The sequence below is a fragment of a genome, unplaced genomic scaffold, assembly GCF_019419815.1.
Source record: "Pyrus x bretschneideri cultivar Hongxiangsu unplaced genomic scaffold, Pyrus_bretschneideri_v1 Contig137, whole genome shotgun sequence".
In the NCBI taxonomy this organism is placed as follows: domain Eukaryota; kingdom Viridiplantae; phylum Streptophyta; class Magnoliopsida; order Rosales; family Rosaceae; genus Pyrus; species Pyrus x bretschneideri.
The window spans coordinates 199,842-210,797 of record NW_025999432.1 but is presented as its reverse complement, the minus strand read 5'-3'; the positions used below and the strand labels follow the sequence as shown (position 1 = coordinate 210,797).

Genomic DNA, 10,956 nt, shown 5'->3' with positions numbered 1-10,956 from the left:
AGATTTAAGCTTAGTTTGGTATGGATGATTGGATTGAAACGGATAGATCATTATTTTCAATGTTCGTAGAAGGAAGAAATGAAAATATTGTGTCCAATTTAGATATATTGGATTACTCATGAAAAAAGAAAAGTTTGTAATCCTAGAGACCAAACAAGACCCTCCCATGATAATGATTTTAGGAATAATCGTTCTTCTCTAATTAGTTTCGTAGGTTAATGAACCGAGCATTATTGTCATTAATCTCAAAATGGGTTTTACACTTTACAAGGGGCGTTGCAGTAGCCAATGACTAATTTCCCATCGCTATGTAGTTGTATTCTTATCATAACATAAGAAAAGAGAAACGCAAGAATCGAACTTTAGTTGCATATGTGTGAGTCCTCTACACGTTGTAAGCTTCCAAGTTGTAACAAGTCAAACCCTTCAATCCTTGTGTATAAAACAACTTCTCTTGTATAGTTGATAGTTCAGTTCATTGACAATCTAATAGCACTCTCATTCTTTCTATTTTACTTTCAATTTTCAAACATTATTCCGGAGAAAAATAAAACAAAACAGATATTTCGTAAATAAAAATTGGGACAACTTTATTTATGCCCTAATTTTTATGATCACGAAATCAACAAAGGGGTGACATTAAAAAATGTAAAAAAATCAAGAAAAACACAAATAAAAACAGAGTGGTCCACGCGTGCCAATGTTTGTAGTTGTGCACTTGTGTGTGTGTGTGTGTGTTTGCAAAGGGTGTGAGCTTCAAGCGTGCTGAAGAGGCACTCACGTGCGAGGGGGGCTTATAAATACGCATGTAGAGAAACGGCACCACCAACACAAAGTTGGGAGGTTTTTCTGAGTTGAATTTTCTTTTTTCCTGGAACACAGAGGTCAGAAGCAAAACAGAGACAGAGGAACTGGCAAAAGAAAAAAGAAAAAGTTGTCTTGAATTATTCATTAGATTTTGTAAAGTGACTGAAAAAGTTGAGAGAAATGGAGATTGAGAGTGAAATGCAGCAGCAATCCAGGTTTAGGAGGATTTGTGTGTTTTGTGGGAGCAGCCAAGGGAAGAAGAGCAGCTACCAGGATGCTGCCATTGAGCTTGGCAAAGAACTGGTATGTAACGATGGCTTCTTCTTCTTCTTTTTCCTTTGAAAGGCGATAGGATATTATACATTTAAATTTATCTAAACTACGTGGAGAGTGATTCGAACTTGGGTTTAGAGGGGAGAGCATATAGGTTCAAATATAGTTTTATGCCGATTTCTTGACACATGGGTTCTTGGAAAAGTTTTTTGAATTTTTCTCTCATTTGGATTTGAATGTGATTTTTGAGCATGTTTTTGCGTTTGTTTCTTGTTTTGTGAGATGGGTTTTGCTTGGAATTAGCTGATTATCATTGTGTTTTTGTTATGTTTTCATGTTAACTTGTTCTGTTTTTATTGGGACAACCACATTATGATTTTAACTTGTCTGTCGCTTGGGTCATGAGAGTTTTGGAGAAATTTTAGCAGAATGCATGCCAAAAAAATGTTGCTCTCTCTCTCTCTCTCTCTCTAAACTCATAACTTGAACATTTTTGTTGAAGGTTTCAAGGAACATTGATCTGGTGTATGGAGGGGGCAGCATAGGACTGATGGGTTTGGTTTCACAAGCTGTTCATGATGGTGGTCGCCATGTCATTGGGTACTTTTATTTTATCAAATCTCAGATTATTAAAAGAAAAAAGAGATTAAGAAATAATTATGGTTGGTTTAGTTCTGCATTGCGTACTGATTTCGTCTCCCCCTGCAGAGTTATTCCCAAGACGCTCATGCCTCGAGAGGTATGTTTCCTCCAGCCAAATAAAAGTCTTTCAACTTTCCGGTTGCAAAGAATACAATATATATGTATATATATAAACACATTGTTTATATGTGTGTATATTTGTAGGGATTAAGATTAATGCTCTGTTCTTTCTTTTTAATCACTTGCTTTGCTCTGTTCTGTCTTTTTAGTCACTTGCTTTTCATTTTTCTTCTGAGTGGGGATGATGTGAGCACTTTTAGCTACTGTTTTCTGGTTCATTTTGTTTTTCTCCCTTTTGGGTTTTGTTTTCTTGCTTTTGGGTTGTGTTATTCTCTGTTTGGCTCCCTAGAATTCTGTTTCTTCTTCAATGGATGCTTTGGTTGGGGAGGCTTATCCATTACACACTTGAGTACTTGGCACTAGCCCAATAACCCTAATAATAATATCCCACATTTCTGATTCTTTTGAGTTTCTAGTGTACTTCCGGTATCTTAGACTCCGGGCGGGTTACTGTTAGATCATTGGTTAAAAGATATAATTACCAAGACCTAACGGCCAAATCAGTCCAAGTATCAGATACTCCGGAGTTGTATAAAATATTCGTCATCCCGTGCTCACTTGAGCTATAAAGTAGTTTTGCTTCTTGTGCTTTTCTGTCTTGGCATTTTCTATCTATCGAACTTTGTTTAGTCTTACATCTCAAAACTACTGGCTGGGGTTCAAATTTCGTTTCTGCAACTCATCATTGCGTTGCTGCACAAACCTACAAATTTCCCTCTCCCTTCTTTCTCTCTCTAATTGTTTAATTTGTTTGTTTTGTCGTGTGCATTGATGCCATTTTGCAGATAACTGGTGAGACTGTGGGGGAAGTGAAGGCAGTTGCAGACATGCATCAAAGAAAGGCAGAGATGGCTAAGCACTCGGATGCTTTTATTGCCTTGCCCGGTTAGTATAAGTCCTCAACCAATCTCTCTCTCTCTCTCTCTCTCTCTCATACACCAGAATTCTTAAACATATCAAAAAACATACGGTCCTTCATGGCTTTAATTTTACCAATTTTAGCATGCAAGTCCACTTTTTAGTTCTTGTGAATAGTTCAAAGTTGGTATTCGTTCAATGGTACTGTCGTTGGATATGCAATGCATGACAGACGAGAACTTACATCAGGAAAACTCGAATTTAGACTAGAAGAGATCAAAACCCAACAAACAAATTTGGAAATAAGTGGAAGCTTTTTATCCTTCCCGAACTGAGTACATGACAAAACATTGAAGCACAAAGATTTGGCAAGAGAAAATGTAAAAATGTTGATAATTTACTGTTGAAACAATCTGTGCTTTGTGGTATGAAAGCACTGATAGTTGACAATGTTGACTGAGATTGTGATTGTATAAATTTGTAAATTATGAAAAATTCCTCTAACACAAAACCCAAGAAACACCCTGATTAAGAGGGCAACTCATCAAAGAGTCCCCGGAGCATGACACGTCAACATCTTACACTGAAAATTATATATAGGCTTTCCGAGGAAATCTGCCTCTGCTTGTGCGGGTTAATATCCTGTTTAGCTAAATATAGTCGTTAGCTGTATATATTGACTTGCACCAATTCGGTTTGCCAACGAGCACCTGCACCAGCACCTGATGCTCACCACTTCCATTCATATACCGACATCCGGAGTTTTCCTTGCATTTGAGTTTGAATTTTCCTCCTTGTAAATTTTTAGTTTAGGATATCCGTCTTTAAAATAAATAATTAAAAAAAATCCCTCTGCAAGCATATGTTTTTTACAGTAAAAATGTAACAGTAAAAGTGTAAGTATTCATATTCCATGGTCAAAACATTACACCAAGGTTAAAAAGTCCAGACGGAACAAGTCGGTATTTTCGAATCTCTTTTTACCCTTCCACCCCAACAAAATCCTTGTCCTTATCCTAGTACTAGTTGTCTTGTTTTGCCCCTCTATTCTGTGGGAGAGAATCTTACCTATCCCGACTGTATCTTTTATTGTGCTTATCTCTTTCATTACGTACGTGTTAACTTGACTATTACCAATGGAAGACGTGTGCGAACTGTGAAGCTTCTGGGACTGCAAAAGCTGATTTAGTTTTTCACTGCAGGTGGTTATGGAACTCTGGAAGAGTTACTTGAGGTCATCACATGGGCTCAGCTTGGAATTCATGACAAGCCAGTAATTCCCTTTTTTCTGCATTTTTATTACTAGTTGAACGTAAAACTCATCAACTTTTTAGGCTTATCCACCTATCGTTCTTGTCTGTGTGCAGGTGGGATTGCTGAATGTCGATGGATACTACAATTCCTTGCTATCGTTCATCGACAAGGCCGTGGAAGAGGGATTTGTTAGCCCAAGCGCACGCCACATAATTATATCGGCACCAACAGCCAAGGAGCTGGTGAAGAAACTGGAGGTAATTTCAAAACACTGTTTAAAATACTCTAATCTACGGGATAGAGAGGGATTCGAACTCTTATGCAAGGGGACGGGAGCACATCGCTTGGCTTGAAAATTTGTTTTGATGTTTAGTTACTTTCGGTGGTGCAGGATTATGTCCCATGTCATGAAAGAGTTGCTCCAAAGTTGAATTGGGACGTAGAGCAGCTTGGCTACACACAAGAATATGACATCTCTAGGTGATATTATGGGCTTGCAAGGCAGGCATTCAACCACTAAAGCACTAAAGCTCGTTGGAATTTTGGAAGTTGAAGAGGCTAATTTGTAGAACTCTAAATTTCAGATATGGGGATCTTTTTTTTTGTTTTTGTTTTTCCAATGTAAATTATTGGAATTGACCTCACTATGTGAAGCTTCAATATTCTATGTTTGTGGAAGTTTCCTTCCCATTTCTTAACTTGTAAGTAACTGAACAGCACTTGAGGCTTTTGTGAACCTTCCCCTATATTAACTAATTTATACATTTATTGTTCAGCACATATGCTTTTGTTTTCACTTTGTTGTGTCTTACCGCAAGCAGTTTGTAACTCAAGCGATTAATACCATGTATCTCTGCATTCGGGGTACCGTGTTCAATTCTCCTCCCATAATATTGCTTGTATCAGTGAATTGAGCAAATGGGTTGACAATGCATTAACACGTTGTTGGAAAAACAGAACCAATGGTCCCATTTAGAAGGACTAACAAAGAAAGAAGGAAAGAAAGAGGTTGGCAATTGTTGTTTGCAGACACAGATAGAGTCCCATCTTTTCAAGCAATGCTTTTGTGTTAAGGTTGGGAAGCTAAGGCCAACACCAAGAGTAGGGCTTCAAGCCAACAAACCAAAGGTGTGAGTCATTTGTCAAGTAAGTGTTTGATTGGAATTTGGAGGAAAGGGGGCCAATCTTGAGAAAAACAAAGGGGTTCCCTTTGCTGTCGGACGAATGGGACAATGACATGTGACTTGTGGCCTATGGAGGGCCACTTGTTATGTACATAGAAAAGTAAAAGGCCAATTTTCTGGGACAGTTAGGACCCAGTTTCTTCTAGGTGCCTGTGGTTGATTCCACTAACTGTGTAAGATTCTTACTTGTGAAAAGGGGATATATTCTCGTGTCACTCTATCATTGATTTAGTAATTTAACTAGTAATTGAAGATATATCTCTCTTTTTCTCTCACTCATTATGTGACCCTGCTCTTTCATTTATCTCGTTCATCACGTGACTCTATATCTTTGTCTTTCTCACTCATCACGAAACACCATACACGTAACTGGAAATATAGTCCTCTCTCTCAATGGACACTCATCATGTGGCACCATGCATGTAACTGGAAACGTATCATTCTCTATAACTAATGTGACCATACTACCTCTCTTTCTATCTTAATCATCACATAACTCTATTCTCCACTCTTTATCTCACTTACCAAATCACACCATACAGTAACAAGAATACATCTCTTTTTCTCTATTTCACTCGTCACGTGAAAGAGAGAGAGGTATATGTCCGATCACATCCAAAGCTCTTGTTGATTTGAGCCCTTGAGGGGTCAATTTTTGGAGTTTCTTGGTAGAGGTTCTTTTTCAAACTTCCAGTGTGAAAAATACAAAGATGGGACAAAGAGAGGTGGTGTTGATCAAGCGATGGTGGAAACATTAGGAATAAGAGTAAAAGGACAAAACTCCTACACTGCAGTCCTATCTGTTATGATTTTTGCCAATAGGCCCAAAGCTTTATTGAAAAAGAGGGAAACAAGTGTTCATTTTTTGAGAAAGTTTCTCAGACCCAGTTAGGCTGAAAATGTACGAGAAAATCTCCAGGAAATTCAATCTATGACACCAGTTCGAATAGGACATTATCGGATTCCATTTCTACAGTTGTAGCAAGGACTCATAGATGTAAATCGTGTGAATCTGTGAGACGTGACACGTGTGCTGGGTTGTCGTGACATGGTGCATTGACCAATTCTTCAATATTTCTTTTCCTTTTGAAGACGAAGAATTATGATTTTGATCCATATAGTTTGTACTTATCTTCTATTTCGGACCTCATAGATTAGAATAGCGGATTAGAGCATGCAATGTTTGCAGTTTACCGTGCTAGTATCGGCCCAACTCAAGCAAACTCAACTTATATGAGGTAGCGAATTTCTAACATTTAGAGTAGAAGTGTGAATAATAAGACTCAAGGTCTAAATAAAAGATCTTATGAAATTAAATTCTTTTTAATTTCAGCCACCTATGTTCAACAAGGTAAATAATTTGATTGAATTGAATAACAACCTAACTTCTTCTAAACAATGCACCACTTAATCCAATTTACAGATGCAAGAGAATAAGCAACTTCTACCATTCAAGAAATAATGGAATATATTGAATAAAAAATTTAAAACAAAAATTAGGGCTTGAGGTTGAAAGAGAGCCACTCACTAGCTGTTTTCATGAGTTTGTTGTCCATTGCAGCATGATGTTGGTACCGGAATCCGATCTGTGGGCTTCGATTCTTTCGGATTGCAAGGCTCCAACTTTTTTCTAAAACCTAACCTTATGGGAAGGATGCTCCAACTTCTCTTGGTCTTGACCAGCTTCTGGAGCTCCTTCTTCATGCTTGAACACTCCCTTTGAAGCTCTAATACACGTTCCCTCATGTCATGATGATCGAAACCCACAGCTTGGTCTTGTGGAGCGTCCACCTGACCGGACACATCATTTTTGGCGGGGAGCCCAAGGTTTCCGCTGGGATTTTGTGAGTTCTCAAGATTGTCAACAAAGAACCAGCCAGAAATTGACGTGCGGAGTCGAAGCTGTTCAAAGAAAAGGACTTGAACAATTACTCGAAGAGGTAATCTCTCGTTCTGAGCTGCATGCGTACTGGCTTCCAGAGAAAGCTTCTGGCAGTTCATGAGTCTGCAGAGTTGCTCCCTTTCAGCATCTGTAAGCCAAGGATGTGCCTGAGGTTGTGAAAAATGCAATGTTGTTAGCATGCATGATCAGGACACCAAAGTCGTAGAAAAATATTACCCCAACAATGTATGTTACGCCTGGTTATAGTAACATATTAGTAATGTCCTAGTTTAAAAATTGGGAATTTTTCGAGTACTGATGACGGTCACATATGAACCGCTGATGTAAAATTTACAGTGCAATGCTATTCACAGAATTCTAGCTAAATAGAAATCTAACTTCAGAAACAAGAAACCAGCGACATTTTCGCCAGACTATATCTAAGGTGAAACCAAATATCATTATGTCATGAAGATAAGTTCATACGCCATGCACTTAAGTTTGATTTACCTTCAAGAAAACATCGATTGCATGATATATGCCATCATCCACTGGCCGGGCATATTCAGGGATGACAGCAGCAAGTGCCTGAAATTTTGGTAACTTCAAATTAACATCTGGCGCTACCTCGGCAAGGTATCCATCCACCAGACTGGCTACCATAGTAATAGGTGTCAGTGGATCAGTGCCAGTCATTAGTTGCCCCTCTTCGATTATGCATGGGGAAGATGAGGCAAGTGAAGCCTGGTTTACTGACATGAAATGATCAAGAATCCTCTGAATGCAGTCTATGTCGTAAAGAGTCTCCACAGAATAGCCCATATTTGGTATGAGAAGATCTATGAGCACGGCTTGGTCCAACTGGGCACCTACCCTTTTCTCCAAATTTTCTCTGCATGACGGACTTGCATGTAAGATCATAGCCGTTCGTAGCAGCCTAAGGAGAAACTTGGAGGATGTGACTCCTTTCTTATGAGGAAGTAACCCCATGATATCTTCAAGTAGAGCCCTCTGGTCTGCCTCAGAAATGTTAGAAATGGTGGTGCCTGAGTTTACATAGTTTGTGTCATGAAAGCTCGATTGTCTATTCATCAAGGGGAGATACTTTCTAACATAGAATATGAGAGAAGCGGCAATACTCTCAGGCCTCATTCCTTTCAATTCAACAGCTTGAATCAATCGCTTATAGAGAGGTAAGCTAAGTAAGGATGCATCTTCATACCACCAATCATCAGCGAGAGGTTGGGGCTTAGCATCATCAGAAGTTATTCCGTTCCATGACGCTGTTGGGTTCTTCATGTCATTTTCTCCTGATAATATAGGCCAACTGAATAACTTTGGATCTGCACAAGCTTTGATAGCCAAGGAATCAATGCATCGTGAAGCAATGTGGAGCTCTTCGGCATATTGTTGAACTTCTTCGCATGTTTCAAGAGCTACTATGGAGTCTCTCCAATTGCTGAAGACTTCAGTAAGGAAAACCTCTGTTTGCGCAATGAGATTTCCTTGTTCGTAATCTTCAGTCATTTGGAGGTATTCTGCTGCACATCTAAGGATGACTACGTTCATAGCAGTCAGTTCTATTTTGACGCCATAGCAGAATTTGGTTACAAGCTCAAATGCTTTAGCTCCCCCGGGCACACCATGAAGTTGCAAGGCACAAGAAGATCCTTCCTCACTAGAACACTCTTCGATAAGCCTCTCTAGTAGCCCACTTTTAGAAAGCAACGGAAACTGCAGTAATGGCCAACATGAGTACTAAAATGAGAGCATAGCTCGCACCCCAATAAAAGTCCGACTAAATAAGAAAATTACAAAACAAGTGTAGACAGAGCAAATGGAAATCAATACAATGATGCGCGTGCACACACACACACACAAAATGTTATTGTTTTCAACTGGCAAGATATATCAAACAAAATGCACCTTGTGGAGGTGAAAAGACATTTCCCCAACTTGAATCACAACATCGCTCGGAAGCCCAGTTGTGCAAAGCCTGAATGAGAAACACAAATCAGATCCATATAAACATAACTTAAATCACCTAATATAGTCATAACTCAATAGCATTAATTATCACAGAATCAAATACATTGCAGGAGACATCATAATAGTCCTCAAAAGAATCCATCCTTGCTAGTCTTTATACAAACCCCATGTGGTCGGCAGCTAGCAGGACTCTAATCCAATAAATGGGTTCACCTCACGTTCATATAAACAAAACCCGTAGCTACTTTCTGTTGGTAATGAATTCTCTATCAAGGGGGTTCCCAAATTATACGTAATTAACACATGCATATATAATCAAAGTACTAAACTTTCTTGCTTCTTACATATTACCGAGTACAACAAGCAAACACCAGATGGGCAATTTCTAGTTCATCGATTATATCCATTGGTTTGTAATAGTGCATCAGAGCATATGAAAAAAGGGGTTACCAAGTTTGGCCTTCGCGATGGAATGCTTCAGACTTAGCTCCAAGCTTCATGCAAGCCATGAGTTCTGGTGGTGGTTTTGTAAAATGGGCAAGCTTGGAATCATGAAATTATTAAGTGAAGCAAGAAATGCCGATCAGATAAAGACTTCGGTGAAAATGTGAGCGAGAGTGAACGTGGCATGCTTATCATTTGTGGAAAATACTTTCAAAGTTTAGAGAGAGAGAGAGAGAAGTAGCGAGTCTAAAGCAAGAAGTGAAGGGGAGAAGGAAGCGGTTCAAACAGTTACAGTGGCTCCAACTGGGGTTGCGATTTAGACTCACTCTTGTTTCCCTTGTGTTTTGCTGTCACCTTCCTTTCCACTCCGACTCGGCTTTTTGCCACGTCTACAAATGTTCTCAGAAAAGGCCATAAGTTTTAGCTTGGGCTTCAAAAAACTGAATCCTCTTGAACCTAAGTTGTAACTGTTTGGACGTCATGGAAAAGTGTGAGTTGGGCTTGGGTTGGAATTTTTTGAACTTGTTAAATTTTGCCGTTAGGGTTCAGTTGATGCTATGTCCGTCCGTACTTTGTCAATCTCAAATAAAATCACACAGTACAGACAGACAGAGCTTCAACATATAACTTGTCCACACCCATAGCAAGGATTTGAAATCTTACATGTCCACTGTTGTTCATCCGTTGATTAATAAAGAAATGGCTCAACTGCATTTTACTTCTTAATCAATTTAGGTGATTTTTCAAAATGGATCATGAAATATTAATTTTCTTACATTAAATCCTTAGGTTTTGGAATCATATCAATTTATATTATTCATCTATTTTATTGTATGAATCCATTAAACTGATGATGTGGCAGATGTGAGACTTGTTTCTAGGTTGTGTAGAAGCTACACTTATACCATTGGAACCAAATTATGTGATTGGTTATAGTTTTAGATATGAAGCATTGATTGTGGAGAAACCGAGAAACCAAATCTGCATGATGACTAGTTTTGGTCTATATGGTACAAGTGTAATTTTCACGTTAACTCAAAAATTAGTCTCAAGCTTCTCACATCGTCAACGTAACGCAAAACCGAACAATCAAATGTATATATGGAAAAGCAAATATGTTATATGTATGTATTTTAAAAATCTCATAAGGCAATGTGCAAATATTGAAACTCATGACTTAATTTAAACAATCACTCCGAACCAAAATGTGTAAAATGTGATTAGCACTAAAAAAACTGTTTCCTTAAAACAGTGTTACGTCTAATATTTGGCTAATGCATAAAATAAGGACATCTTTCTAGCTATTAGATTATGTATGTACACTAAAATATTTATCGCGCCATAAGTTTGTATAAAAGTCGCGTGTTTGATTCCTCTATCCCCAATATCATCAAGAAAAGACATACATAAGCACTGAAAATATTGTTGGATAGGTGATAGATCAGAGTAGGATATGTTCAGCTTTCAGGATCCTCCGCTATAACTAAAAAAAAAACCGGAAAT

General features: G+C 38.4%; 2 protein-coding genes across 2 annotated transcripts; one reads left to right on the top strand and one right to left on the bottom strand.

Annotated features, from left to right (window-relative positions):
• Positions 1 to 721: 721 nt before the first annotated feature.
• Positions 722 to 4,732, top strand: LOC103962538 (cytokinin riboside 5'-monophosphate phosphoribohydrolase LOG3). The gene is made up of 7 exons (XM_009375252.2): positions 722 to 1,110; positions 1,583 to 1,680; positions 1,789 to 1,819; positions 2,628 to 2,727; positions 3,903 to 3,973; positions 4,068 to 4,211; positions 4,346 to 4,732. The coding sequence occupies exons 1-7, from the start codon at positions 988 to 990 to the stop codon at positions 4,436 to 4,438; spliced, it is 660 nt and encodes a 219-aa protein (XP_009373527.1). The 5' UTR covers positions 722 to 987; the 3' UTR covers positions 4,439 to 4,732.
• Positions 4,733 to 6,442: 1,710 nt separating this feature from the next.
• LOC103962540 (BTB/POZ domain-containing protein At5g03250-like) lies at positions 6,443 to 9,792 on the bottom strand. Its single transcript, XM_009375253.3, has 4 exons — positions 9,460 to 9,792; positions 8,947 to 9,016; positions 7,531 to 8,754; positions 6,443 to 7,187 (listed from the first exon to the last, which is right to left on the bottom strand). The coding sequence occupies exons 1-4, from the start codon at positions 9,516 to 9,518 to the stop codon at positions 6,666 to 6,668; spliced, it is 1,875 nt and encodes a 624-aa protein (XP_009373528.1). The 5' UTR covers positions 9,519 to 9,792; the 3' UTR covers positions 6,443 to 6,665.
• Positions 9,793 to 10,956: the final 1,164 nt, after the last annotated feature.

What these genes read in the sequence shown, in the direction of transcription:
- LOC103962538 (XM_009375252.2), top strand. Translation starts at nt 988, where the DNA reads ATGGAGATTGAGAGTGAAATGCAGCAGCAATCCAGGTTTAGGAGGATT. An exon ending in AGACGCTCATGCCTCGAGAG is followed by an intron (nt 1,820 to 2,627) that starts GTATGTTTCCTC and finishes GCCATTTTGCAG; the next exon opens with ATAACTGGTGAGACTGTGGG. An exon ending in TTGGAATTCATGACAAGCCA is followed by an intron (nt 3,974 to 4,067) that starts GTAATTCCCTTT and finishes GTCTGTGTGCAG; the next exon opens with GTGGGATTGCTGAATGTCGA.
- LOC103962540 (XM_009375253.3), bottom strand. Translation starts at nt 9,518, where the DNA reads ATGGCTTGCATGAAGCTTGGAGCTAAGTCTGAAGCATTCCATCGCGAA. An exon ending in CATCGCGAAGGCCAAACTTG is followed by an intron (nt 9,017 to 9,459) that starts GTAACCCCTTTT and finishes TTTCTCATTCAG; the next exon opens with GCTTTGCACAACTGGGCTTC. An exon ending in CAATCGATGTTTTCTTGAAG is followed by an intron (nt 7,188 to 7,530) that starts GTAAATCAAACT and finishes TCACAACCTCAG; the next exon opens with GCACATCCTTGGCTTACAGA.